The sequence below is a fragment of the Arvicola amphibius genome, chromosome X, assembly GCF_903992535.2.
Source record: "Arvicola amphibius chromosome X, mArvAmp1.2, whole genome shotgun sequence".
Lineage (NCBI taxonomy): Eukaryota > Metazoa > Chordata > Mammalia > Rodentia > Cricetidae > Arvicola > Arvicola amphibius.
The window spans coordinates 115,718,882-115,746,300 of record NC_052065.1 but is presented as its reverse complement, the minus strand read 5'-3'; the positions used below and the strand labels follow the sequence as shown (position 1 = coordinate 115,746,300).

At 45.2% G+C, this 27,419-nt stretch overlaps 1 protein-coding gene across 1 annotated transcript; it reads right to left on the bottom strand.

Moving 5' to 3' along the window:
- On the bottom strand, window positions 1-26,277 carry Arhgap36 (Rho GTPase activating protein 36). Its single transcript, XM_038315868.1, has 13 exons — window positions 26,220-26,277; window positions 5,564-5,722; window positions 4,273-4,338; window positions 3,565-3,794; window positions 3,158-3,350; window positions 2,885-2,940; window positions 2,491-2,641; window positions 1,817-1,965; window positions 1,506-1,682; window positions 1,202-1,299; window positions 970-1,076; window positions 354-524; window positions 1-143 (listed from the first exon to the last, which is right to left on the bottom strand). The coding sequence occupies exons 1-13, from the start codon at window positions 26,275-26,277 to the stop codon at window positions 1-3; spliced, it is 1,758 nt and encodes a 585-aa protein (XP_038171796.1).
- Between the last annotated feature and the right edge of the window lie 1,142 nt (window positions 26,278-27,419).

Below are 27,419 nucleotides of genomic sequence, written 5' to 3'. Positions count from 1 at the left end.
CTAAGGAAAGAAGCCTTTGCCAGATTTGCCCCTCTTCTCCCGGGACCCACGGCCTTTCTTCGCCTTGGGGGGTTTACCCGCTCCTTCCTCATTGTCATGGGAACTGGCAGTGGTGGGAGGCACAGTGGGATCCACAGAGGAACCTGGAAAATAGTAGTAATGTTAACTTCTTATGTTTCTGGACTTCATACTTTGCACACAACCTAACGCACCAACACCTAGTTTTGAATTTGAAATACGATAGAAGGCAAAAAGGCAGAGCAAGTAAATTCACTCTCATTTAACATGTTCATCATTACTTGGGGCATTTATATTATCTGGGACTTCATTACTGTCTGGGGTTTCATCATTACCTGGGATTTCATCAGCGTCTGATTTGGCATCTTCCTCGTTTGGAATTACATCAAGATAGGGAACCTCTGCAAGGTCCAGATAGTAGTTGTAATATGGTCCATAATCAAAGTCATAGTCCAGGTTCTCTCCAGAGTTCAAGACATCCTGCACATCTGGGGCTTCTTGAGGATCTGGAACCACATCAAAACAAGGTAATTCTTCAAAGTTTGGGATCTCAATGAGTTCTGGGATTTCATCAAGTTCTAGAATATCAATGGGAGGTAGGCCATCAAAATTTAGGATGTCTTCATCATCCTTACCAGCACCTTCCTCATCCTCACCATCATCTTCTTCATCAAGCTCTCATATGCCCTCAAGATGTGGGCCATGAATATCTAGGTAATGTGGGATTTCAAGACCTAGAACTTTCCCCCAAACTACTCCCTCCCTGAAATATTCAAATACTAACTTTTCATTTACAGACATATTATTCTCAGAGGATTCACTTTCCTTCCTCAAGGGGCTCATCTTCAGCAAGGACCTGGTCCTCTGGAAGGGCCTAGCCTTCTGCAAGGGACTGACCATTGGGAAGGGCATGACTTTTTGAAGAGATCTGATCTCTAGAAGGAAACTGACCTTCATCAAAGGGCTGGCTCTGGGCAAGGACAGCAGCCAGGGCTTCAGTAGCATTTTCCACTGGATCAGAAAGCATAGCATCCTCTTCCTTCTTTATGCGAGCGCTCCTAAATGGGAAGAAATTTGAAAAAGTTAGTATGTTGGTCCCAAAGTTGATTAAAATCAAGATGGTATGGTGCTGTAAGTCCTATAGGCTAAACATAAACAACCCAGAAGTTAAAACCACACTCACTGGATCTTCCTCAGATTCCGGCGTCTGATAAAATCCAGTGCTTCAGGGCTGAACTTCCACACACGCCTAGCAACCTGTTTCTGAATATGGGGGGGCACCTGGAGGTAAAAATAGTAACCTTAACTGCATATTCCTTCTCATTTTTACTCATCTTTATTAGGTGTTTGGGACTGAAGGCAATGTGATAAGCAAATGTGGAAGGAATTTCTGGAATAGAGGGCTTAGTTATACATATAGAACTCTCCCTTATCCTGTGAATAGAAGAGGAATATGTAGAATAAGTATATTTTAAAACTCTGCTTACCTGGAAGAGGATATCCCAGTGATCAATCATGGCACGGACCACATGGACAGATGCAACATAGTCACTAATCCCCAGCTTTATCTTCCTGGATTCCGCCATGGCCAGCTTCCCCTTCTTCAGGAGAGTAGTTGCAAACACCAAGGCCAAGTTGGTGGAAGTCATTCGGTTACCTGGAACCTAGGTAAGGAAGTGTGATCAACCTTGTGGTAGCACTAGAAGCTGCCCGGATAATGTATATTTTTATTGTTGGTTTTCTCTCTTTACCCACTTTACAACCAATTATTTCACTATCCTTTCCAACAAATTTTTACCAGCTGTCCATCAGCGCCAATGGAGTCTTCAGAGTGCTCAGTGATTTTGTGCAGTGCCTTCAGTAGACGTTCAAGGGTATCGCTGTGGCAGGGCGGCATCAGGTAAACCAGCAGTTGCAGGGCAGAAATCTGATCCTGGGGCTTCAGAGCTATAGGAAAGAAAATGAGGGTGGCTCAGTGGGCTAGTCTTGGCAGCAGCCTGATATCAAAAGTGACACATTTCTGCCTCATGGTTGTTGGTGATTGTGGAGGCAGTACCCAGGAAACATGCTTTTGCTTCCTTCCAAGACATCTGACTGAGATCAGGGTCTCTGAAAATAAGTGCCCTTCTCAACCTGAAAGTCAAACACAAATCTCTATAGAGCCTGGTTCTTCTTTGCCCTGAGAGGGCACAATTAACAACTTCCAGAAGCTTAAGAGAAATTTCCAAGCAATAGATTCGTAAGGGAACAGCAACAGGCACAGAAAAAAAAAACTTGAGAGGGTTTTTTATTTACTTTTATTTTCATTAACAAATAATGAATGTGTATTCTGGAGAGGTATGTATATTCTGATGTTCATTCTACCCTAGATTCACGAAGCTCCTATAGACTGAGTTCTCTTATTATGCTCCCTAGATTTGTGTATTGCTTCTTTTACTTGCACCAGCAATGGAAGGGGGGCAGAAGACTCACTTGCAGTCAGGAGGAAGGACACGTACAGATCTTCAGGCAGCAGGGAGTCCTTCATTTCATAGAAAAAATCCTTGAGGAGTGCAGCCACATCATGCACATTCACGCTGGCATTCAGCTCAATATCCAGACCATTGTCAAATAACTCTCGGAGCTAAAGGGGGGAAAGACGATGTGAAAAGTCTGCCTTGCCCACCATAGGCTTGGTCTTGGACAGTTATTCAAGAAGTGAAAGGCTTCAGCGAAGACAGCTGGCAATGTCGTGTATCTAGGGCTCTGTAAAGAAGATCTTACTCCCCCTGTCAACCATGCCACTACCCTATGTCTATGAGAGAGCCCTTATTCCTCTCTTCCTTTTCTTACCTAAAGAACAAACATGCAAATACAGTCAGTTTACCTCAAGCACTTTTTGCACAGAGAACTCAACGGTGAAAATCCCCACAGCGTTTAATCCTGAAAGAAAAGATCAGAGTTCTAAGCATCTATGACCTCTGTTTTCCAATTGCTTCCCTTTTTCTCCTTTAGCAGTTGCTGCCCAACTTTCAGTGACATGAGGGGAAGGCTATTCAAGCCCTCCATCCTTTTGCTTCTCTCTCTCCCTTTCTAGAACATTCTTCCCTTTTCCTTTAGTTGTCGCCTTCCTTGATTTAACTGTGTATGGCTTCCTTACCATGTTCCTCAATGAACCTGCAGCAAGTCTCAACAACCTGGGGGACTTGTTGAACAATTGGGTTGAGGCTCATCTTCCTTTTGGATCCCAGAAGGCGCTGCCCGATAGGAAATGAAAGATTGGAGAGCTGTAGAGTCCGCATCAGCAAGGCCCCGTCCTGCAGTTCAGCCAGGCTATCCACAGACATTGCACCCTGTGGGAAAATCCAGATTATCTTAAAATGGAGGAGAAGCGCCATTCATTGGGACCTTCCTGAGTGCTGCCTGTCATTCAGAACCTGATAATCTCTCTGTGGTAAGACAAGCCCACCCCTTCTATTTCTGTTCAGTCTACACACCATGAGGACACAAGCTTTTGACTCCTCTCCACAATGGGCCCCTGCCTGAAACCTCTAAGATTGAACTCACTCGACGACCACGGCGAGTAAACGCTATAGGCAGGGTGGGCGCATTCCTCCTGCCATTGAAAATGCGCCGCATGCGTCCAAACATCCTTTGCACCACGTCTCCCCGATGATGGCGGGAACCTGTGGCATTTTCAGCCTCCATTGCAGCCATCAGTTCAAGGTGCTTGCGGCGGGTAATTTCATTGACCAGCGTCTCTTCCAGGCGGATGCCAAAGGTCTTGAGAGACGCGGCTGGGAAAGAATGAGAAACGTCAAAGACCCGCAGCAGTTGTATTGGGTGGGCTACATGGGCTTATAGTACTCTTCCTACCACTCATCAATAATCAACCCCTCCCCCGAGGCCCACAGCGCCCCTCCCTAGGAAGCAAGACTCTGAAATAGTTAAAGATGACTCAACATTACTCAGCTACCCCTACGTAGCTGAAGGTCTCATCCTTGCCTATATCTTGCCAGTGTTTGACCACCTTGAAGCAATGAGGGAGATCTATCTGGGGGTACATCCACAGGGAAGCTAAGGCAGGAGCTAGCAGCTATTCCTCCATTTCCTGATGTAACCCTCTGGGGGGGGGGGGGTTCTGGGACGAAAAGGGAAGAGTCTTCAGAAGCAATGAGCATCAGCAAGAATACAGTATGCAGGTACACACGACCGGGGGGGGGGCGGATTTGTCTTTTATTTATTTCCTAAGGAAAAGAAAAAAAGCCCCCTCACCCCTCTCCTGTCCTCTCAGAAGCAGAAGCCACTTCTCCAGGGTGTTTGGATGGTCAGTGGGTAGAGCTATGAAAAGGAAAAAAAGAAAAGACATATACATTCACATCATATAGGAAGTGATAAGTAACTAAAACATCGCAATGAATTGATCTGCAGTGTGGGGAGGTGGAGTGGGAAGCTGTCCAGCCCAATAAAAGTGTTTTTCCTTTCACCCAGCCTGTTTCCCCTCTTGACAACATGACTTGTCCTACCTAGCACATGTAAGATTGCAAAATTTTAACCTAAACAGTTTAATGAGCTGGATGCATCGTGTTATGAACTAATAATTTCTCAGCACAACACTTAAAACGTAAATTCAAAAGCTCAGAGGCGCTCAGATCATGCAACAGGCGAGGGGAGGGGCTCTGCCTGCAGCGCCACCACGGGTGAGGGTCGCCAAGTTACTGCGGAAGCGCTCACGCGCAAATTTGCCATTGACTCCTTGTGCTGCCTTGAGAGAATCGGCGATACCTGGCTGTTTCTCTGCTCCAAACCCCCGCAGTGATGACTACCAGCGGGGTCTCCTTGCCTTTTTGCTTCACCCAGTTCAGGCTGCGCCAGAGGTGCGCGCCGCGCCTGGCTAACCTGACTCACACCCCTGCACTTCCCAGTCTTAACGGAGAGCCCCTTGAGCATCGCGAACATCTCCCACATCTCCCACCTCCCCTATAGCCTGCAGTCAAATCTGAGCGCACCCCTGAGATCTCCCAAGCGCTAGGATCCGGTCCTGTGCCTGGTCCCCTGACTTCCCCGCAGCCAGCAGAGCTGGTTTGCGCTCAGAGCGCACCGCCGCCAATCCCAAGCCCGCAGCGCCTTCCAGCTCTTTGCCGGGGTTGGCGCGTGTCTCTCTCTGCCTCTTTCCCACTGTCTCTGTCTCTGTCTCTCTCCACCGTGCAGTCTCTTCTCGTCCCAGTCCTCTTTTAAAGTCTCCTCTTTGAGCCTAGGTCCCTTTTTGCCCGATTTTCCCACTACACCTGGTGAGCCCAGTGTCTTCACCTGTCCTCGGTCTTACCGGGCTTACCGTCCCCCTCAAAACCCCGGGCTTTGACTCTACTTAACTAATTTTTGGGTTCTCTTCTGAAATTCAACGAATAGTTTTGAACTCATTTTTCTCCTTTCCTGGGGGGTCAGGAGACTTGTCCCGTTATGAGATACCCCCCCCTACCCTCCAGGAAGGACCTCCAACCCGCGCCATCCCGCCCGGGGGTCTACTCGCCGAAAGCGAGGACGCCACAATCCGGGTGTAGCTCACCTCTATCCGGCTTGAATTCAGAGAGGAAATTTCTGGCCAGGAGTTCATGGTAAGCAGTCTCTTGCAGCTTCAGGCGCTCCAGCTCGGAGAGGCTGTGTATGGATACCATGTCCATTTTGCGGTCCCGGTTCTGTCCTGGGGCTCCTCCCAGGACGCTCACTAAATAAATGAATACAGACAGCAACAGCAAAAAAAGAATGATTTTGGGGCAGTGCGCCCTTGCTACCTTCAGAAAAGAGATGCAGCCACCCATTCTGGGATCGGTTGAAAACCAAGACTGTATCATGCAACTGTCACTGGACCTAGTGAAGAGAACTGTGAGGGGGAGGTAAAGAGGGAGGGAAAACTGGGAGGCGGCTTCACATTCAAGCAGGGCTGTCTCTAGTAGCTTATTCAGAGGGAGCAGAAGAAAAAGCAACTTGAAAAAAAAAAACCAGCTCTGAGCTGATAGGCAGTCCAGAAAAGAGGAAAAAAACTAACAAAAATAAAGAAAACAGGTTTTTAAAAACCAAGTAATCTTGTATTTTTTTCAAAGCACTTTGATACAACAATAAAACATGATATTTTCTATTAACTAATTAGAGCACTGCTAATTTTCTTTTTATAATGATGCATAAAGCTGTCTGGGTTAGATATAGAGGAGGCATCTACCCAAGCTGGGAGCATTTTAAGTTTAAATAACTCTTTCAGAAGACAAACTGGATCTGAAGCCAAATTTTCTCCCCAAACCTTTTGACCTAGTGATTTCCCTTCTAGGAATCTATTCTAATGAAATCTTGCTACAGACAGGAAACATCATATACAAATGAACCATCCAATAAAAGAAAACTAGCCCAGTAATGAGATTAGTTATATAGGTTATGTAATAAATAGTATGGAAAATGATGTAACCATATATTGATGCTTATAAAGAGATTTTCAACAACAAATACAAAATGCAGAAGTTATTATCACTTCTATGTAAATAAAAACATGCATAAAACACTAAAACAAACACCCCTAAATTCTAACAAATAGTCTTTAGTGGCAGTATTTTGTTTGCTTTTACTTTTTCTCATTTAATAAATCTGATTGTGTTGCATTCCCTGGGGGAGGGGAATCAAATTTTATGAAAACAAACTTCATCTCTAGATCATCTCTAGTGAGACTCTAGACAGAATTACTGATCACAGTGAAGTTTGTCTTAATGTAATGACAAAAATGTTTGTAGATGCCCTTCCTCCATGGCCCTAACTGATGCTATACTCAGGCTTCACACCCCTCAGTGGAGCCCTCCCTGGACCCTACATAGCATCTTTTCTCACATCCTCTGTTACCCATTTTTTTCTTTCAGTCATTTATTAAAACAAAAAAACAAATCTGTATTTACTGCCCACTGTAATACTGCTCCTTTCATAAAAGATTGTACAGTGCAGTAAAAGCTATAGACAGGCTAGCAACAGTTTATAAAACCTTTTGATAAGGCAGCTGGCAAAAGGTATAAACAAAGAACTGTGAGAACAGAAAGGAGAAAATACCTAAGTCTGCCTGGAGACAGGGTCAAGGGGAGGGGGAAGAAAACAGAAAGACAGAGACAGAGAGAGACAGAGACAGAAAGATAACAGTTTGTGCAAAGACAAAGAGATGAAAGAAAGATTGATATCTACTTAAAGCAATATACAGAAGCTGGAAGAAGATAAATCATGAAAGGCCCTATAATGCCATGTTAAAAAGGTGGACTTTTTTTCTCCAGGTAATAGGGTACCACTATAGGGTTTTAAGCAGGAAGTGACAGAGTCATATCTGTAACTGAAAAATCACAAAGAGCCATGAAACCTTTAGTTTGAGTAGAAAGCCTGAAGCAAGTAAATCAGCTAAGGGGCAAAGGATTGGTTACATATATCAGATATCCTGCATGGAAATGACAAGATTTGGGGCAAAATTAATTTGAATGGAAAGGGAAAGTTTAAAATAGCTTCCACATTTATGGTTTGTGTGGATGCGTTTAAGGCTAATTTCAGTCAGAGAAAGTAATTTGGGACATGGGGAACTAAGCCTTTTGACAAAAGAAAGTAACCTCATACCATTTTTCTAAGCTTTCTTCTCATATGGGGGTTTACAAATATGTTCTATATATTATCCTGAGGGCAACTTAAAATTCAAAGATCAGATTACATGACTGTTGACAGAGTAGAGTATTTATCATACAGTAGTCTAAATAAATGACCTATAGAGTCTATGAAGAAAACATACTTCTTAAGTTTTATCAACAAAATTCTCTTTTACCCACTTACCTTAATAGCAAGCCATAGATACCAGAAATGTCTGCTGGATAACTGAGATCCAGCCTGAGAAAGAATGAAGGCTGTTTCTTGGCTTTGAGATGAAGCCAAGATGAAAGCCCACAGATTCTAAAGCTCCTTCAACTACAAAGCACATACCCTGAACCCAAGGTATGAACCTAAGCTGGACCACCAAATAACAATCCAAAGTGACCATTTAAACCAAAGGCACTTGCATTTAAGTGCAATTCAGACTGAACTTCTAGCAAGCCCCACCAACAACAACAAACCTAAACACTATGAAATGAGAGTCTCATCTTGTCACACTGTCTAGCTTTGGTTTCAAATTTCTAACATCCCAGTCCCCCCCACACCCTTATTCCAGTCCAAACATCTTTGTACCTCTCTTAGAGTTGCAGCTATTTCTTCCTGATGCTTACCAGAGCTGTTCACGCAAAGAGCAGAGCTGGTTCTTTCCCCAAAAAATACAAGATGAAAATAAATCCCTCCCATCCTCAAAAAAAGGTGAGAACAAACAGTGAAACCTCAAATCATCATCAACCTGAAAAGGAGAGGGAGAGAGAGAGAGAGGGAGAGCCTTGGAGAGATGAGTCAGCCTAGATGCTTACAATTCCAAAGGAAATCAAAGGCCTTACAATAAACCGTTTGTCATTGCCTCTCTGCTTGAGCATACAGGGCTGAACTTAACAACAGTCATAGTCTGCCGTATTGCCAACAAAACTGACTCCATCTTATGTACCCTCAACCCTCTCAGATTCCAAGTAAGCCCAGAGACTGTAGCAGAGCTAGCAAGACCAGAATGCCCCCAAAAGAAGCAAAGAGGAAACACAAGAAAGAGATAAACAGGCTTTAGCACTAAGAAACGGGCATGAAAACAAGGGGGGGGTTGTTTGTTTGTTTTTTATTGTTTTTTTTTTTTGGTTTAACCAATCTACTTGCCCTCAATCCTGACTTGCCAAGCTGAACACAAAAGGAGACTCACCACAGGGAACAAAGTACCAAGAGATCTCTCTTGCATAGTGTCTTCTCCTCCCCCCTTTCAGCATGCCATTTTGAACTCATAGTCATTGAAACAACCATGAGATCAAAAAGATACCCAATGAAGAATTTGAAAGCAAAGAATCCAAGATATTTGCAAAAATAATTTCTTAACACAAACACCTGTAGTAGGCAATAAAGTAAGAGCCAACGCCAAGCTTTCTTATTCCTTAGCTGTATAAGCATAGGAAAGCCAGTTGGATTCTGAGCCTTGGTGATCTGCTCTGTAAAATGGGGAAATAATATAGATTGCTTTTCAACAGTTACATGTTAAATTAATAGTGTGTCTGTGGTTAGTAGCAGTAATTTTTTAAATAAACATGTAGTATAAAAGATTCATTGCAGAGGGCTCGAATCTGTCTAAAACTATCAGGCTGCAAAAATGATTACATAAAATAAGAATTTGTATTGATGCATTGACTAATCTACTCTGCTCAATTTCTATTAAGTTTGAATTAAATTAGCACAGATAAAGAGATATAGGGATCTATTAGAAAAAGCTCTGTCTTCTTCACTCTTCAACCTTAAGCATTTTTAATCATCTTACAAGAGTCAGAGAAAATAACTGCATAATTAAATATTACAAATGCTGTTATTCAGATGAGTAAACTACAACCATGTCCTCAAATGTATTTCTCTTTCAGACCATCCAGTTTAACCATGTTATCAACAAAAGACCATATAATATCATTTACATCAGTGAAGGAATTCAGAAATTAGCAGATATCAAGCAGGAGATTCTGAACAGAGTACAGAGGGAGAAATCAAGTATTGAGCAATACAAATGGTGGGGGAAGCACCCTTGGGTGGCATCAAAACTGTTCTCTATGTCCTCCTGAAAAGCATGGCACAGATGGAGAAACAAATTAACATTGGAAAGGTCAACCACTTCAACACAGAGAGGACAGAAATGCTTTCAGCTAACCATAAATCCACAGCCTTCACAACTTGGGAGCCTAATTTACTCCATTGCTCCCATCAAATAGTTAGGATTTGTCTAGCTCTCACTAGTAAACATGGATGGAAAATAAAAACAGGGATCACACTGACTCTGTGGTCCGAATCTCTATTAATTAAGCACCTTGTGGCATCATTAGAATTTTGCTCCTTGGAGTTTGAGAAATTGATAGAGCATGGGGCTGGGTGCCCAGAAGGTATTGCATTTACGTTATTCAAATGTGGACAGGCAGTGACAATGGGAAAAAAATCCCCCGTTATTACATCACAACCCTGGGAAAGAGATACAGAGCTCTAGCTGAACAGATCTGGGTACCAATTTGGTCTGCTGACACATTACCTCATTCATCTCAAGCATTAATGAGTTAGCCTTTAAGTTGTTATCCCATAACCTCCATTTCAGCAAAGGCTGCAGATGCAGTGAACAAAATGACTCATTTTAGCCCATGAGGTGGTGATGCCCCAAGATAATGAAATCTGAGGACAGCACCCTTCAGTCCATGTAGTTGGCCCATCATGCCACGACAGAAGCTCATAAACTGAAGAGAATATTGTTAAATATCTCAAGAAAAGCTCTGTATTTAAAAATCTGTTTTAAGCATAGTGTACTATGAGAACTGTAGTGAAACTTAGCTGCCACCTCGTCCAAAACCTCTTTTCTGCATTTCAAAAAGCTGAGACTTAGAGACTGAACATGAACCCATTTCTTAGTCTCAGGACATTTTCTACTAGCCCATCTAACAATCCTCTCAACGGCTGCAAGATTTTGCCTTGCTAGATAATGAACTCTCAAGAATGCATACATAATCAAAGGCTAATTCCAAAAAGCCAGAGGAAATCATATAGAAGGCAGGCAGCCGCCAGAAATTACAGCATCTTTGTACAATAAGTACAATCGTCATTCCATAGAATGTGGAATGTCCTTTTAAAATTTTATGGACTTTAAAGGAACAATTCCAGCTCAGGGTGGTGAAGGGCAATCTTTATGCTATGAACATCCCAAAGGATAGTGTAAACAAGGCAATGCGCCATCAAATACAACAAGATGCAGATTTTCTCACTATTATCTGCAGTGTGTGTCAGGGTGCAGAATAGTGCTGCCATACAAGCTGTGCCATCCCCCCCCCTTCTAGTTGCTATTTCTATTAAATGGTAGCAGAAGAGGCAAAAAAATAAGATGTTCTATCAATGGGTCGTAAAAAATAATGAATGCTTAATTTGCCTCATGCTTCTCATTTTCTCAAAAGCTTTCTAAGTGTCATTTATGTCTAGACCCTGGCACACAGTAGGTGTTCAATAAGTGTTCATTGGGTGAATCATGGGATTATAAAGTCTAAGGGTTTGCAAGAACATAAAGCTCATAATTAAGACAGGTATCTATGATTCGTGAACAAATGAATCACGTCATTTTCCTCTTACAACAACCCCTGGAAAGGAGGTGGGTTGGGATTATCCCCTCTTTATGAAGGACAACAAACAAGAGTTCTTTCTTGACAGCTTGCGGCCAAAGCTGGCATTATTTATCATTGTCTTGTTTACCTAACCAGCACTGTAGAGATAGAGCCCTCTGATTCCAGAGTCCTTGATTATTCTAAGTAAGGACTTAATGAACTCCAGGACAGAGGGTCGCAGTGCGGATGCCATACCTCCTACTCAAAAGAGAGCTCCCCTCCACTCCTCAGTGTATTCCTGGCGCCTATAGATAGGGGTATTATATTGGTCTCCTTCGTTGTCTTATGCAAGCTGGGTCCCAGCTGCAGCGGGGGCGGGGAGGAGGGGCGGGCGGGTGGAAGGTCAGCGCAAACTCTGTACCCTCAAAGCAAGGAATCAAGGGGTTATCCTCAGCCTGTGGGAGCCACTGCGCAGGAGAGCAAGGCCTTCAGAGTGAGTTTGACTTCGCAGCGCGTGTCCCGCCCCCATGTAGCTCGTGGGAGCGCTTATTCTGAAAAGTTAAACCAAGACCCTCCGGCGCCCAAAACTACTTTCCGCTGCCCCACCACCGTCACCTACCCAGTGAGAACTGAAAAAAAATTCCTCTTTCCGCAGAACTCCCCTCGTGCCCTTACCGAAGAATGTTGGCAACAGGTTCAACGTTCTCTGCTCTCCTCTCCCTCCCACACGTCGGACCCTCCAGTGAAAGGACCCTCACCCCCCCCCCCTCGCCATCCCTCATAAGGCCCCACTCAGGCACCTAATGTCGAGCCCCTGCTCTACCTCTTGGCGACTCTTCTGGTCCGGCCAAGGAATAAGAGACTTGGAGACCTGCTAGTCAGCCTGGCAAAGCGACCGCTGCTAGTCCTGAGAGGAGCTGCAGGCGCTGTGAGCGCTCCGCTCTGCCACTCCGATTCCCCCACTCTGTGTACAGCTTTCAGCGGTGGGATAGGGGCTGATTCATAGCAATTTTCTACACAGCAGCCAGCTTTGTGCCTTAGGCATACCTGTTTGCTGAATTCCCTGGGCTACTCCCACTGTTTTTCCACATACCCCACAATCTTTTCTCCTCTTATTTAAAACAATCTCATCTTTACTACTCAGCCCTACGAGACCCCCGAGCTTTCCAAAAACCCCCTCTCCTGGTCATGCTTCACAGTCTCACATTACAGATGAAGGAAAGGCAGAAGTGGGGTTTAGACGGTTAATAAATGTACTTCCAAACACTGAGCTAATTAGTTCTAGAGCCAAGGTGAGGGTCCATACCTCTTGGTTCCCTCCCAGTTTGGCACCCTACTTGATAATGTACATTTATTCCTTTTTTACCTTACTTCTGTGAACAGGGAACATCCTTTGTGGTCTCTTTGCATGCCAGGGCTGTGTAAAGACCACCACCCACCACACCTTGCCTCACTTTGCCAGCTCCATGTTTCCCACTCCTGTCCAAGGTCCCCACTCTAAAAAGGTCAGTTTGTCCAAAGTTCAGTGAGCAACTGAAGCAAACAGTAGTGGTTTTCTCAAAGTCCTCTGCCTACCTGGATGGCAATGATCTCAGTAACTTTCCCCACCACATTACTATTATCTTCATTCCTTCTTATTGTTTTTGCATGTCTATACACCCTGGAAAGCTACAAGACCATGCATCTAAAACGTCTTCCAAAACTGCCCTTTTCTAATCTGTAGCCAACCAATCACATCTACAAATCAACATTATATCAGGCAACAACTTATAGAAAATGATAGGATGGTGTATCTCCAATATTCTCCTCTGATATTTGCACTATGGTGCAAACTCTCAAATGAGAGGAACTTCCAGTGCACATTGTCTTCCCCTAGCAACTGAATTTCTTGCTCTCTTGGGTCAAGTCAACGGAGAATGGGAGAACATGGTTTTTAAAAGGTAAAAGAATAGAGAAGGTGAGCATCCATAATGTTAAAGACTATATAGGAGCCCAGCAAGAAAAGAAACAAAAGGAGGCAGAAACAGAATCCAGGCAAAAGAAAGAAGAATGAAAGGAGGAAGGAAAAGTTAGCAGCTGCGCATTCTGGGTATACCATGGCTACAAAGAATGTCGAGGAAGATGTAGTCTTACTTCCCCAAAGGCTAAATAAGACACATGACTCTGAAGAATGCAGATTAGAAGAGAAATCCAGAAGCTTGGTGGAAAATTTCTCTTCAGAAAGGGGGCAAGGAAGAGGGGGATGCAAGAGGATACAGTAGAGCACTGGAGAGAGAGAGAGAGAGAGAGAGAGAGAGAGAGAGAGAGAGAGAGAGAGAGAACAAGCTTCTGGTTTTGGATGTATGTGTTGCTGTTTGGGGTTCAAGTACCACCATCACTACCACCAGAATGATCTTGAACTCTCCCCCTGCTCCCCCTAAAATTAAATAAATCTTACCCCACTCAGAAGTATAATTGGAAGGCTCAGGATGAGTTTGCTTTCCATTGAAGGAGAGGCTGCCTCCCTCTCTTGGAAATGGGCTTGGTGCCTCCCCTTTATACATTCTAGAGCATCAGACCAGGAGATGGAGAAAAGGAGGGAGGGAGCACTTGAGGCTGGTCCAATTGTCCCTGGCATATTCATCCTCATTCTCATTCTCTCTCTGTCTCCCTCTCTAGAGTTTTCTACAGCCCCTCCTTCTGGCCCTGGCAGCATTATCCCTCATCCTCACTGCAGCATCCTGCAGACAATTCCTTTCTTCCTTGTGATAAGGGGCTGATATTGGGGTATATCTTTCTACTAGTGTTTGCTTTGGGTAGTACTGGGGACTTGTCGGGGGGGGGGTCTTGAGGAAGTTAGGCCATTGTATCACCACCAATGTAGACCTCTGCTAATGGTGCTTGCCTTTTAAGGTGGAAGTTTAGACTGGCATGATAGAGAAAGACTAGTATTTGGGAAGGAGGGGATATTATCAGAGAGGGAAAGAAAGCAACACTTAAGTGACCAGCAACATATTAGTTTTGGAAGGCAGCAGGAAGGCTTGCTTTGAACCTGAATTCATAGGAAGCCAATTTCAGCAGAGGACTGGCAAGTTGCTGGTGTAAATTACAATGATTGCTGTGGTAACATCAGTACACAGAGACCATCTGAAGTATTAAATAGGTACAGCAGTGGATGTTACTAGGCCTGGCCTCCACTTTCTCAAGTGCAAAAGAGGAGAGAATACAGGTTTACCCTCACAGTGCTTTGTAGAAAATTGAGCAAAGAACATCTGCAAATCCTGAGCACTTACCTTAGTACGGAAGCCCTGAGAGGAAAAAGAGCTTGCCCAAGATCACCAGATAGTAGAATCAGATGTGAACCCTGCTCTTCCTCACACACCCCTGGCCCTAGATGAGTGCTTTACATTCTATTTTCTTCTCTAAAAAACGCTGTCAGAACTATCCTTGGGGATTTCTTGGAGAGTAGGGAGGCTAGTTAGGAGTTGACTCTGTGCATACAAATGTAGTTCCTCTATCACTTAGTCTCAGCCTCGGGGGACTGAGGCTCAGGCTCCTGTCTGATCGCCCCTTCTCATCACTATTCGGATAATCGCTGTGTGTTATCTTGGACTGATTCATTGCCAGTTCAGCACCAACTCTGCTGCCCAACTCCTAGGTGGTGACTCACCCTTTGGCTAGCTAAGGCCTCTGCCCTCCAGGAAAGAGGCTTTCTCCTTAATTGATTGCAGAAGCCTCCACTGCATTGAAGAAAAAACCCTTCCAGTCAGACTTAAGAGATGAAGGGCTTTAAGGAGGAATAGAATAACCCCTTGCCCAAAGTCACTACCCTCTATCTCTACCGTGCCTGTAGTGCCAATATTAGAGGACCGCTTCTGTGTTCTCTATAATATTTTTTGAACCTCCAAGTCTGTTGCCATGTCTCTTCTGCATTAGAGGGGGCTGTGTTCCTAGCACTGTGCTAGGCAATGAGAGATATCCCTAGCACCCAGTGAGTGTTCACTACAAATTTATGAATTTTAATGTACCTCTTGGGGGGGAGTATGCAAGAGGGGTAGGAAGTTCCCGTGACAGGGCAACGGGCAACGTCAAGAACTGGAGCTGTGACTAGGAGTTTCTTATGGTTGGGGAGTGACATCAGTAAGTCATCCATGCCGGCATTTCCCTTCAACACAGACCACTGCTTAAGAAATTGGAAGTTGGCTGAACCCCTGTCCACCACCCACTGCCCTTCTGACCTGGCTGAAGGGCATCAACTGGTGGCCAAGTCCCACAAAACTGTTCTGATTCCTGTCCTCAAGTCCACATATCTTTATATTTTTGATAAGGGTCCCAGAAGGAAGAAGACGTCTTTTATATGTTAAGGCCCCAACTACCCTGCTTCTTAAGCCAGCGACTTGCAAAGTAGTCATCTACAAAGTGGCAGCTTGAGAGTTCGAACTATTGGCCACTTGGAAACCCCGCCAGCTTTGCACAGAACTTTATGCAGCTCGGCTCTGGGTATCGCGTATTGGGAAGGGAAAACTTTGTCTTCCTCCATTTCCCTTGCCTGTGGTCCATCTCCACAGAAAGAGCACGCAAGCAAAAAACGGGAGCCTAAGCAGTCCGTGGAAAGCTGTGAAATGACCTCGTTAGCCTGCTGACAACAGCAGGATGGGACCTTGGAGTTCCCCACGGAGACTAAGATGCAGGAAAGTGAAAACCACCTTCAGCCACTCGGCTGCCCCCTGCCGCCAGTTGTTCCAAGTCCGAGGTTGCTATGTGTAGGGAGCACAAAGCTTGAGTGCTAAGAAGAGAGAAAGAGAGAGGGGGGGAGGGAGAGAGAGGGAGGGAGGGAGGGAGGGGAGGAAGGGAGAGAGGAGAGGAAGGAAGGGGAGGAGGGGAAGGGAGGGAGAGAGAGAGGGAGAGAGGAGGGGAAATGAGGGAGGAGGGAGAGAGGGAGGGAGGAGGGGAAAGGAGGGAGGAGGGAGAGAGGGAGAGAGGAGGGGAAAGGAGGGGGGAGGGAGGGAAAGAGGGAGGGAGGGAGGGAGGGAGAGAGAGAGAGAGAGAGAGAGAGAGAGAGAGAGAGAGAGAGAGAGAGAGAGAGAGAGAGAGCGCGAGCGAGCCCTGGCTGCATGACTGCAGACACAGGCTCGCTGGTGCTAGGCTGCAAATAGCCCTGCCTGATTTGCTGACATTAAAGGGGGGGGGGGGTCTTTTACAGATTCCTACTGTGTGTCCAGCACGGAGTCAGTGTTTTCTAATTGCCATTGCCTTTTGTGTAGTAAATCTGTTGCTATGCGAAATAATGAGCTCTCCATTAAGAGAAGTCTTCGAGCTAGAAGCTAGGGGTTTCGGAAAAAAAAGCTTCTATGCAAATCTCAACTCTTTACTTTTTGAAACCAATAAAGTCCCACACTCCTAAGAAGTCCGCTCCTAGATGTTAAAAAAAAGAAGTAGCACACCCTGGGGGAGGGGCAGAGGTCAAGTAGATGGGACAGGGGGAGGGTCCTGGGAGGAGGAGCCTCCAGCAGGGTCGACCACTATCTGAGTCAGGGTCCTCGCAGAGTGATCGCGCCTGCTGGCGAAATCCCGGGACTTTCCTGTTTTCCTGGGTTCCGACTGGACCATACCTGGACCCAACTCACTGTCTTGACCTGGGACAGAGGGGCAACACCCTCAGGTCAAAGGGAAAAGAGCCTCTGTGCCCGCTCCGCCTTGCAAGCCCATCCTCCCTCCTTTCTTCCCCGCCTCCATTCCTCGCCCCCTTCTCTTCCGCCCTGAGAGAAGGAGGGGGCGCGGGCTGTATGTGTATGTATGTATGCATGTACGCGTGTGTGCGCGCACCGGTCTGTGTATGTGTTCGCGTGTGTCCAGGCGTATGTGTGCAGGGGATGGGGTGAGGTGCATGTTTTAACCCAAGTGTTTGGTGTGTCTTTGCTCTCTGACAGAAGGAGGCATGTGGTTGTGCTGTTTGTGTGTGCATGCTTATAGGATGTATGATTTTGCCTGACTGTCGAGTGACTATGAGGGTGCGGTCTGGATATAGGTGTGTTCCCTGTGTAATCCTGCCGGGGTCTGTGGCTCTGCTGTGGTGAGTGTATGTAGGTTAACAGTGTGTGTCTCTGCAGAACCTTGTGTGCATGTGTATATTTGGTGTGTGCTTACTTAGATGTACTATGTCAGTGTGGTTTTACAGGTAGTCTTTATTGTGGTGTGCAGAGTGTGCATTTGTGATCAAGGAACCTCTAAGTGTACTGAGGTGCTTGTGTTCAAAGAATTGTGCATGTGGGGGTTTTTATTGTGTATTTTAATTGACATGTTCAAGTATGTGGTTTGAACGTGTGTGTCCAGTTAATATGCTTGCACAGAGGGTTGAATACGGTGTGTCTTGGAGAGAGATCATGGGAGTGTATGGGTGCAGTGTGTGAAAGGACAAGGTTATTTAAAAGAACCCTGGTGATCTTTTGCATGGTGGTGGTGGTGGTGGTGTGTATGTGTGTGTGTGTGTGTGTGTGTGTGTGTGTGTGTGTACATTGCACCAAGATTGGGACAAGAAAGGAGATATGGGCTGGCGACCCCAGCAGGGGCGCCCACGGGCTTGGTCTCCTCCGTGGAGGTCAGCTTTGCCATCGCTGTGCCTGACAGGTCCCGGTCCGCTGAGGCAGGATGTGAACTTACCTGCTGCTTAGAGAACGAGGAGGAGGGCTTCGCAGGAGCACGAGATTTGGCCAGGTAGGGCGCCTAATGCGCGGTGCAGGGGCTGGTGGGAGTAATCTGGAAAGATTGTTGGTCACTGACCCATGTCACCATCACCCCACCAGGAGGTCCCAGTTTGTCTCCAGCTGAGCACAACTATTTGTTCAAGGCCTGGCTGTTTCACACCTCTTTGACTTTGTGTGGGCAGATTCAGTTGCCTGGAAGCCCTTTCCCCCTGGGCCTAATGACAAACACCTACTTATTTTTTTAAGACTTAACTCAAGAATCACAAAAGTTTCTCTGTTTTTTTTCTACCCCTCCCTCCTAGTTGAGGGCTTCCTCCTCTGTGCTATCACAATTAAACTCTTCATGGGCATACCTAACTGCATTTATTAGACACTTTCAAGTGTGGGGTTGCTACAGAGACTACCTGGTATATAAAAGGAATGATAATAATCATCATTATAGTGTTTTAATTTATTAACCACTTCCTGTGTAGCAGGCATGAGTGTTATTATTGTATTATCTCCTACAGTCCTCACAATGAGGCTGTGAGGTAAATAGAGCTATAATTATCACTATTTTATACTTCAGAAATCAGACTCAGAGTAGTTAAGTCATTTCCCCCAACGTCATGCAGATCATAGGATGCACAGGAGGTATTTGAACTCAGGTCTGCCCTGCTCCCTGAAATCATTCGACTCTAGCAGGCAACTTCAATAAAACGTACTCTGCTAGAGTCTTTGTCAAATGTCTTTATCAAACAGCATCATTTCCTAGGGCTTCTTTCTTTTGAGTTTTGTGATAGTACCAAGAGCATAAGTACTTTGTCTCTCAGACCGCTGAATCCTTCTCCACCTAATTGGACCTCACCAGCTCTGGTTCTAGGAGCTCTCCTTAGGTTGGTGCTGAAAGAAAACCGAGAATGAGCGTTTTTTTCCCCCTTGGTCATTGCATGGCAGAATTGAAAATGAGGGGGGAATGGAGGTGAGGGATGAGGAAGAAGTATGGGACTCTTTCATGACTCCCTAGACTTGTTCTTATGGCAACCTCAACAGAAGCTTCTATGCAGCCAATTCCAAGCATACTCCATATCAAACTGCACATAGAAAAACAAGTAGAACCCCCCCAAATGGTTACTGAATGGGCCCTATTATGTTTTATTCATGCTTGGGGGACACTGTACTTGCCTAACGAGGCTCATGCTGCTCTACTGCCTTCCAATTGGCTTCATCTGAGAAATTCTAATTAAAACAATACATTGCATTTGGGAGAACACATTTATGGGGGGGGGGGTGTCAGCCTAGTCCCAGTCAAAGGATAGCTGGAAGCACTGGCTCCCAACCGAGCCCCCAGGGAACCATCCAGGACTGCTGCAAAGAGGTCAGGGGGTGGAGAGGGAGGGACAATTCAATGGTGGTGAGTCACTTTGCCACTTTTCAGGGGGGAAAGTGAGAAGCACGATTTAAATTGCCACTGTTATTATTGTGCCCTTTCAACTGGCACAAATGAGCCTTGTGTGTGGATGAAAAGCAGTAGGAACATCCATAAAGCTGCCTCCCAGCTGGGCCTGGGTCAGCACCTCATCCTGGGTAGGGCGGGGCAGGAAAAGCATTGCTTAAAGTATTAGGTATACAGAAAGGCTTCTTTGGGGGTAGAAAAAGACTAGAGGTAGAAGGTCTGAGATAACCAGGACAGAGACCACCTGAAACCTTTGATTTCACTACACTTACACTACACTTACTTGTACCATTGTACAAGAAGCTCCAACAAATTTCATCTCTCTCAGCACCTGATCTTAGGCATTCAACCCTGTACAGGACAGTCTGGCACCCTTCTCTCCCCTTCTGAACACACCAGCTTTGTTTCTGCTTCCTCACTGCCAACCAGCTGTGTCCTCTTCTTTCTAGAAGATTCTCTTCCTGTGTCCCATTCCTAATACACACACACACACACACACACACACACACACACTGTATGGCATGTCTAAATCCAGGTAAACCACTTGCATCCACACAGACCTTTTTGGCTCAGTGTTTATGCCTATGAAATGGGAACAAACTCTGAAGAAGCTAAAGGCTGCAGGTTTAGGGGGGTTCTAAGATGTACTTCTGGGTCAAAGGGTATTAAATAATGAGATAAGATGGGGCTACCAGAACCACTGCCACCATTGTTGAAACACACACACACACACCACACCACACCACACCAATTTCTTTCTATTTCCTCTATCTTAAATATAGCTACTTTGGAGGATGGGAAGTGTGTCCCTACAGAATGGGGACTAAATGGACTATTGTAAAGATGAAAGTGCCTTAGTGCCTCCAGATTTTAACAGAAACTGAGATTTGTTTGCCTTCATTCTAAAAAATAAGGATCTACAGACTGAAGGCAATAAAATGTGAATCTTACTGAGGATAGAAATCTTAATTTCCTCCATGAAAACAATGCCATTGAGCATCGGGACTTTTGTCTTTTCTGTGGGAGCTGAGGAAAAAAAAATCACAGATATTGGAGTAAGAGAGTTTTGAAGTTGGATTCCAGCTAGGTCACATTTGTTGTGTGGTCTTGGGAGGGTTACTTTGTCCCGCTAAGCCTCAGTTTCCCCACTTGCAAAGGCTGCCTTAGAATTGCTTAGACGACAAAAGGAGCTGGACCATAGAGAGTACCTGCCAAAAGCCTGCCTCTCTAAACCAGTGTTCAAGAACAGGTTAATGAACTCCCTTCTCCAACCCCCACATTCTCATGGAGCACAGACTATCTCAACCAGGAGGTTCAGGGTGCAGTGTCACTGACTAAGCTGACAATGTTTCTCATTACACACTTGAAACGCCCCCTCTTCTTTAAGAATGATGTCTTGAATGCAGCCCCATTAAGTCCTATTCTCACTCTGCACCTTCTCCTGGCAGGGTTAATGAGACCTAGGTTTGAGACATCATGCTCGTCTGAAACCTTTTGCTACATGTTCAGACTTCCCCAACCCCCTAGCCCCAATCTTCCCTCCCAAATAGGAGAGAGAGAGGGGGGGGGAGAGAATTTCTTACCAAGAGTGCCTTACAATTTTTTTCATATTTTTCCCTCATCTCTACCCTGAAAATCAAGAAGAGTTCCTAAGTTCTAGCAAACCTCAAGGGTAAGAGGAAGTTGGGGGGATCGTGTTCTCTGAGAGATATGGCAGAATCAAAATTAAGTCTGTATTAAGTATTTGTTTCCAGTTAAAGGAAAACTAACTCTCCCCTTTGTCAAAAGTGGTGACATGGGACAAGACCTTATTCTGTGCCCCATTCCTCCCTGATGCTATTGCCTCCCTCTAGAGACCAAAGCAAGTTACAACAAGCTAAAGTTAGCTACACTTGAGTGGAAAGTAAGGTTAAGAGATGGGGGTGGGGATGGCCTGGGTGAGCATCATTCTAGGGAGAGACCAAAACTACAAAAGATGAGAAAAGTACTACTATTCATGGGGGCCAGAGCTCCGAGTGGCCAGGCTCTTGATGGCCTTTGTCTTTGAACGATGCTTTAAATCCCACCCTCTCCTTTACCCAAGTGTCCTGCATGTTCCCTCCATAGAGTTGCATGGGTTTTCTTATTAAGCAGGGACCTATGGGTTACTGGGTACTGCCTGCCCGTCTGAGGAAGCTGCGGCTTCTCAAGAGGTGTATCTGAGACGTGACATGCTCTGCCAAGGCTCATCAAACAGCCCATCTACCACTTCTGCGCACGCATGTGAGAACAAATGCTACTGCCAAAAGGCAACAGAAATCGTGTCCTGGTGACTCACAGCCCCAGCTCGCAGGACACAGGTGGCTTTTGGACTGCATCTCCCCATTGAAATGGACACTTTTGCACAGAAAAGAATCCATAAGCCATCAGATAGTTCAAAGCCCAGAATTTGGACGCTAGGCAAGGCATCACCAATGACATAATACTTTGAACATATCTGCTATATGTCAGCTTTTGTAATTACAACCTCTTCTACTTTCACTCAATTTTTTAGTTAGACCAAAAGAGATTGTAATTTTTTCTCAGTCATTGTGTTAAAATGAGTAAATTATAGAACTTTCCTGGCTTTTTCTTTTAACTAGGGATAATACTACCTTGGAGAGTTGTTCTGGAGATAAAAAGAGGTAGTTTATGTAAAGTGCCTGCTTGTTGATAAATATTTGGAGAAGAAACAAAGCATATATCTTTTGATACCTGAAGCATAAAAATCATTTAATGTAATTTCATGAGCAACAATACTGATAAGTATTACTGTCATTAATAACCCAATGATGTAGGCCTGTCACTTTAAGAGAAGTAAAGTAACAGACTTGTGCCAACACTGTAGGATCAGGCCTAGGATGCCTAGGACTCCAACCAGCTGTGCCTTTTTCTCACCCAGCGATAGGGGACATTTCACAATCACCAGGAAGATAATGATCAGCTGATTTGATGTAGTCATTATATTTAAGCAAAACTACGAAGGGAAAAATGTTTAGATTGAGCTATTTATAATGGAATTTAAGTTTAGTGTATAAATTGATTGCATCTCTTAGCTCTTTGATTACCCATTTGTATAACCTTTTAAAAGTTAAAGAATAATGTAAGGATAAATTTTATGCAGATTTAAGAAAACAGTGGAAAAAAAAACCCAAGTACTCTTTTGCTACTGGTATGGAATCTCCCAGTTTACCTGCTGTGAATTTTCTTCTCGTTTTTCCCAAACGTACTTGTGACAGCTTTGATTGTTCTGTTTTCCATGTTATTATGTGTTCTTCACAGACCCAATTTTATGGTTCTATACTAACAGGTAGATATGTCATGAAGTTTATTTAGCCATTGCGCTATTGTTGGTCATTTAGGTTGTCTTACTAGCTAAGTGTGAAAACAAAGGAACGATGTTGATTTCACAGTTGCCATAATCACCCTCAGGGACCTGGTGTCCTGATCTCCCAACGTTCAATGTGCTCTTCTGTCATTTGATATTTAAGCTTGATGAATGTCAGCTCTGCTGCTGGAGCCTGGGGTACATTTGCAAACGGATTATTTCTGCCAGCTTTCATCACACAAATTCTGCAATTCATCCTCATGGTAACTAGTATGTGGTTCGACCTGGTAAGCTTAGCTCTAGCCTCATACTTTTTTCCCCTATGGGAAAACATCTTGAGGTGTAAAGAAGTCCTTCACAAAGGAATTTGGGGAAGTCATGTCCTTAGGGAGTTGCATATTTATCTGATCCCCTGGCCGGAGGAGTGGACTATCTCATTGAGAATTGCTCAGGAAAATAATCTTGCTATAGCCCAATTAGGCCTGGCTTCAACAAACCAATTAGGTATTATCTCTAAGAAAAGATTAAATTTGTACGTGAAGTGGACCTCGGGATCTGTCCAGTTTCAGAGTTTTGACTGCTGTATGGAAATCCCATTGCTTAAGGCCAAATCTTAAGCCAAGAGTGAACTGGGAAGAGAAATTCAAATGGGACAATGATGTTGTCCCTTTCCCCCTTTTTTCATAAAGAAGGCCTTTCTGTCCCCACCCCATGCCTCCCAGATCTTAGCGACATCCTTTCCAAAGGCCTTCACATAATTGTCCACTGACACGGCCAACCTCAGAATATTGCTCTGACAAAGGAACTGTTTAGAATACATCCTGCCTTCTGCTCGATCTCTGGGCATCTCTGATGTCTACGGATTTTTAAAAGGCATTTGGAAAGAGGAGCCCAGGGCAATTATAATGCCATAGAATGTCAACAGTTATTCCACTCCCAAATAACTCCTCAGTTACAGTTGCTGCTGCAGTTTTTCCCAGTGGGGGTGCAATAGAATATACTCTTACCTGGTCAAAATTTGTACCCTAACCTTTATTTTATATTTAAAAGTGATGTTGTGTGACTAAGTGAGAGCATGCATGTAAAGCTGAGCTCAAAGGCCCAGCATTTAGGTAGCACTTTACATATATTAACTGTTATTGTGTAGGTAATAGACCTGGCGTAGGCAACGCTGTGCTGTGGGAGCATTTGATGGACAGACCTCAACAGTTGGAAATGCAGCAGCAAACAGAAAGTCTTGTACTTGTGTTTAAACACTGACTAAACAGAGAATGGGCACTGTGAAAAGAATTTGCGTTTCCTTAATTTTTTAAAGTAGCTTTACTTGAAAATCATGGCAGTATGAATAGTCTTTCTATCAACTGGGTAGAATTTGCATGGGATGTGTGGATGGCGCATGTGTGCATGATGTGAGTAGTATTATGTTGTATGGGAATTATGCAATCCATGTATAGGGCATTTATGTTTGTTCATGCTTTGTGCGGGGGTATGCGTGGATTTGGGATATGTACACACATATATGTTTATGGCTATGTACATGTGTGCTTTGGGTGCAGTGTAGGCTTCCAGAAGAGGGTGAGTCAGCCATGCAGGGCTATATTTCAGGCCACAGCTAGAAATCCTCTTTTTGTCTGGTTGTTGACATTTATAACTTGGTGCATGTTCCAAGAGGAGCAGCTAGAGGTGGACCCTGTCAATGTTAAACCAATGAAGAAATTGGGGGTATTCGAACAAGATGAGAACGGGACTAAGTGGTAGGGTGGAGAGGGCTGACAATGTTCCATTCCAGAGTCCCGAGTAGAAACCCCCAAGACATAAATTACTCTTTGATTATGAGAGACCTTGTTGTATGATGGGAGTGGAATTTCTTGTGTGAAACTGACCTCTTCCCATAAAAAGGAGCCTTCATAACCTTGATGCCATTGAAGTTACACAACAGCCTTCGAGGGTGTTCAAGACTTAAGGCTTAAGGTATAAGTCTCCTTCCTTCCCTCCCTCGTGCCCTCCTTCCTTCCCCCTCTTTCTATTTTTCCCCTTCTCCATTCTTCCCTCATCTTATTATAGCCTACACTGGCCTCGAACTTACTGCTTAGCCTAGGTGGACCTTGAACTCTCAATCCTCCTACTTCAGCATTTCTAGTTCTGGCTTTAACAAGCTAATGCCACTACACCCAGATTCTTTCTTTTCTTCTTTCTTTCTTTCTTTCTTCCTTCCTTCCTTCCTTCCTTCCTTCCTTCCTTCCTTCCTTCCTTCTTTCTTTCTTTTTTTCTTTCACCAGGATTGCACACTTTAAAGACACAGAAAAGAAAAACTTTAACCTTCAGTGGATGCAGATCCATTCTTAGTTCAGAGAACTTATGACCTGTCAGAGGCTGTACTTGAACTGGCTAAGATGTTTGAATCTCCTAGCAGGAAACTAGACTACTGGGATGGTTGTCAGCAGGCTGCTGGGGTTGGCAAGAACTAAAATCAGATCTCTGATGAATTAAGTTTCTTTGGCCCCTCCTCTTGCTGCCTTCCCTCCCTTGCTGTGAGGGGGCAGAGCAAAGAGACAACTCCAGGTTTGGTCTATGGCTGGTGACCAATGACGCATTCTCACCAATATAGATTTTGGAGTTGGAGACTATGGAAAAACAGGTGGCCGAGGGGGCAGGTGGCAGCATGAAGTGGGTGGGGCTTGTCAAAGGGAAGTGAAGGACAGTGTGGATTGGGGAGGACGATTCCTAGGAAATCTCCAAAATAACGCATCAGCCTCCTGAAACTTTCAAAAAGAAAAGAAATTTGCCAAATCTACTTTGTAGACGGCATTTCCGGAAGAATGAAATGGGACCCACAGCTTACACAGGAGCTGTCAAGTTTGCATATTTATGCCCTCCATTCCATGGGGGTAAGAGAACCCAAGGAAAGACCCAGAATAAAGGCCCCAGGCCTCCTCGACTGAGCACTCTGGGGCAATAAGCAGTTAGCAGAGCCTAAACTGTTCCAGATTGGCTGCCACTCTGTGGATGACCTTGGGCAGGCCTTTCCCTTGTCTGGGCTTCAATGTCATCATCTCTTAAATGAAGGGGTTGAATTAGACGACTTGAAGGGGCCAGGGCTGCTATTCTTTAATTGATATTGGGGCAATGGAGTCAAGCTTTAAGGCAAAAGGAAACCCTACCTCTAAGTCAGGGTCCCTGGATTCTGGCTTCCCTGCAAGAGAAGGTCTTCCTGGGACCTTTAAAGTCCTGAGTTGCGGGACGGCTTGCTGGCCCTGAGCGTAGAGCCAGGGACTCCTCCCCCATGCTCGCCCCGCGTCCTGCTAGCCATTAGTGCGATTGCTCTGAGTTCCCGGCAAAGCTGGTGATTTATGCGGGTCCTCGACGGGGCAGTCCCTTGAGCCAAGAACAATTAGCTAAAAGCAAGAGGGAAAGGAGGCAAGAGGGGGTGGGGAACCAAGCCCTAGGGCACCCAGCCGGGGCTGCAGCCCCCGGCAGCCCCCTGCTGAACGCCCCAGCCCTGCCACAAGGTGGGCCTCACTCACCACGGCGGGGGCGGGGCTCAAAGGCCGATGCGAAAAGGCAGTCCAGCATCCACGCCATAATCGGTGCTGAGTGCCCGGCAGCCTCGCAGCTAACCTCCGTGCAGTCTCCCCGAAAGGACTGCTCTAAGTAGCCCCCGGTGACCACGCCCTGGCCGCACCCTGCACCCAGCTCTGAGAATCTTGGTCACCGGACACCTCAAACATGTCACAAAAGGGGCAGGGCCTCATGGGAGGCCCCCTCCCGCCAGAGGGGAGGGCCTCTGGCCCTGCAGCCCCCTTCCCCCACGCAGAGAGAGTCCAAGACACATCTCCTGTCCAGAGAAGCTGTGACTCTGAGGACAGTACCGTGCCCCTACCGTCTGGGAGCTCACATTTTGAGGGGTAAAGGCATCTTAGCCCCGATGAGCCCCAAATCTGAGAAGGAGTGAACGTCTTTCCTGGACCCCCAGGTGTCCTTGGTGGAACATTTAAAATCAGGCCTGTTTCCAGAAGCTCCGTTTGAGGACAACATGGTGCACCTGTCCCAGGGAACCTCAGATCTGAGGGTGAGACTTTATCCCAGCCCCTAGAAACCCATGTTTTAGTGAAGGTCATCTCGGCTGTCAGGAAGCCCAGTCTCAGAGGAAATTAGCACTGCCCTCTCCCCAATCTGGAATTTAAATGAGGTCCTAATTCTTGGGAACATTTCCCGCTCCTGTCTACCACTCCCCTCACCCATTTTGGGAGAATCCTAGCCTCAGCTAGTGTAGCACCAGATCCTAGAGAGATTTTAAAGCACATATAGAAGACCCAGAATGTAAATAGGAGAGATGTTTTGTTTTGTTTTGTTTTGTTTTGTTTTGTTTCCCCCAGGAAGAATCTGAGAGGAATATTATAGTCCTGGTCTTGAGATTTTTCCCAGGAAAGGAAGCAATGTTTCACTGCGAAATTTTGTTTTAAGGAATTTGATTCCTACCTGCCTTAAATGTCGAGTACTAATAAATGTGGGGTACCTTCAGTTGCCTCTAACTTACAACGGTGGCCTATGCTTTTGTTAGAGCACTGACATAGGAGGGGCACCAACATTTATTTTTAGGAAGAATTTGATATATGATATTTCCGTGAGGGGTGGTACTATATTAGATTTCTTTGCACTTTTCTTAAGGCTTTGTATTTAATTTTTATATACATATGCAAGGCATGTGCTGCAGGGGGCTCGAT

Bases quoted from the DNA above. Each gene is read 5' to 3' on its own strand.
- Arhgap36 (XM_038315868.1), bottom strand. From the start codon at position 26,277: ATGGCGTGGATGCTGGACTGCCTTTTCGCATCGGCCTTTGAGCCCCGC. The intron at 2,642-2,884 runs GTAAACTGACTG...TCCCCCCTTTAG, and splicing joins CTGTGCAAAAAGTGCTTGAG to CTCCGAGAGTTATTTGACAA. The intron at 1,683-1,816 runs GTAAAAATTTGT...TTCCTTACCTAG, and splicing joins TTGGCGCTGATGGACAGCTG to GTTCCAGGTAACCGAATGAC.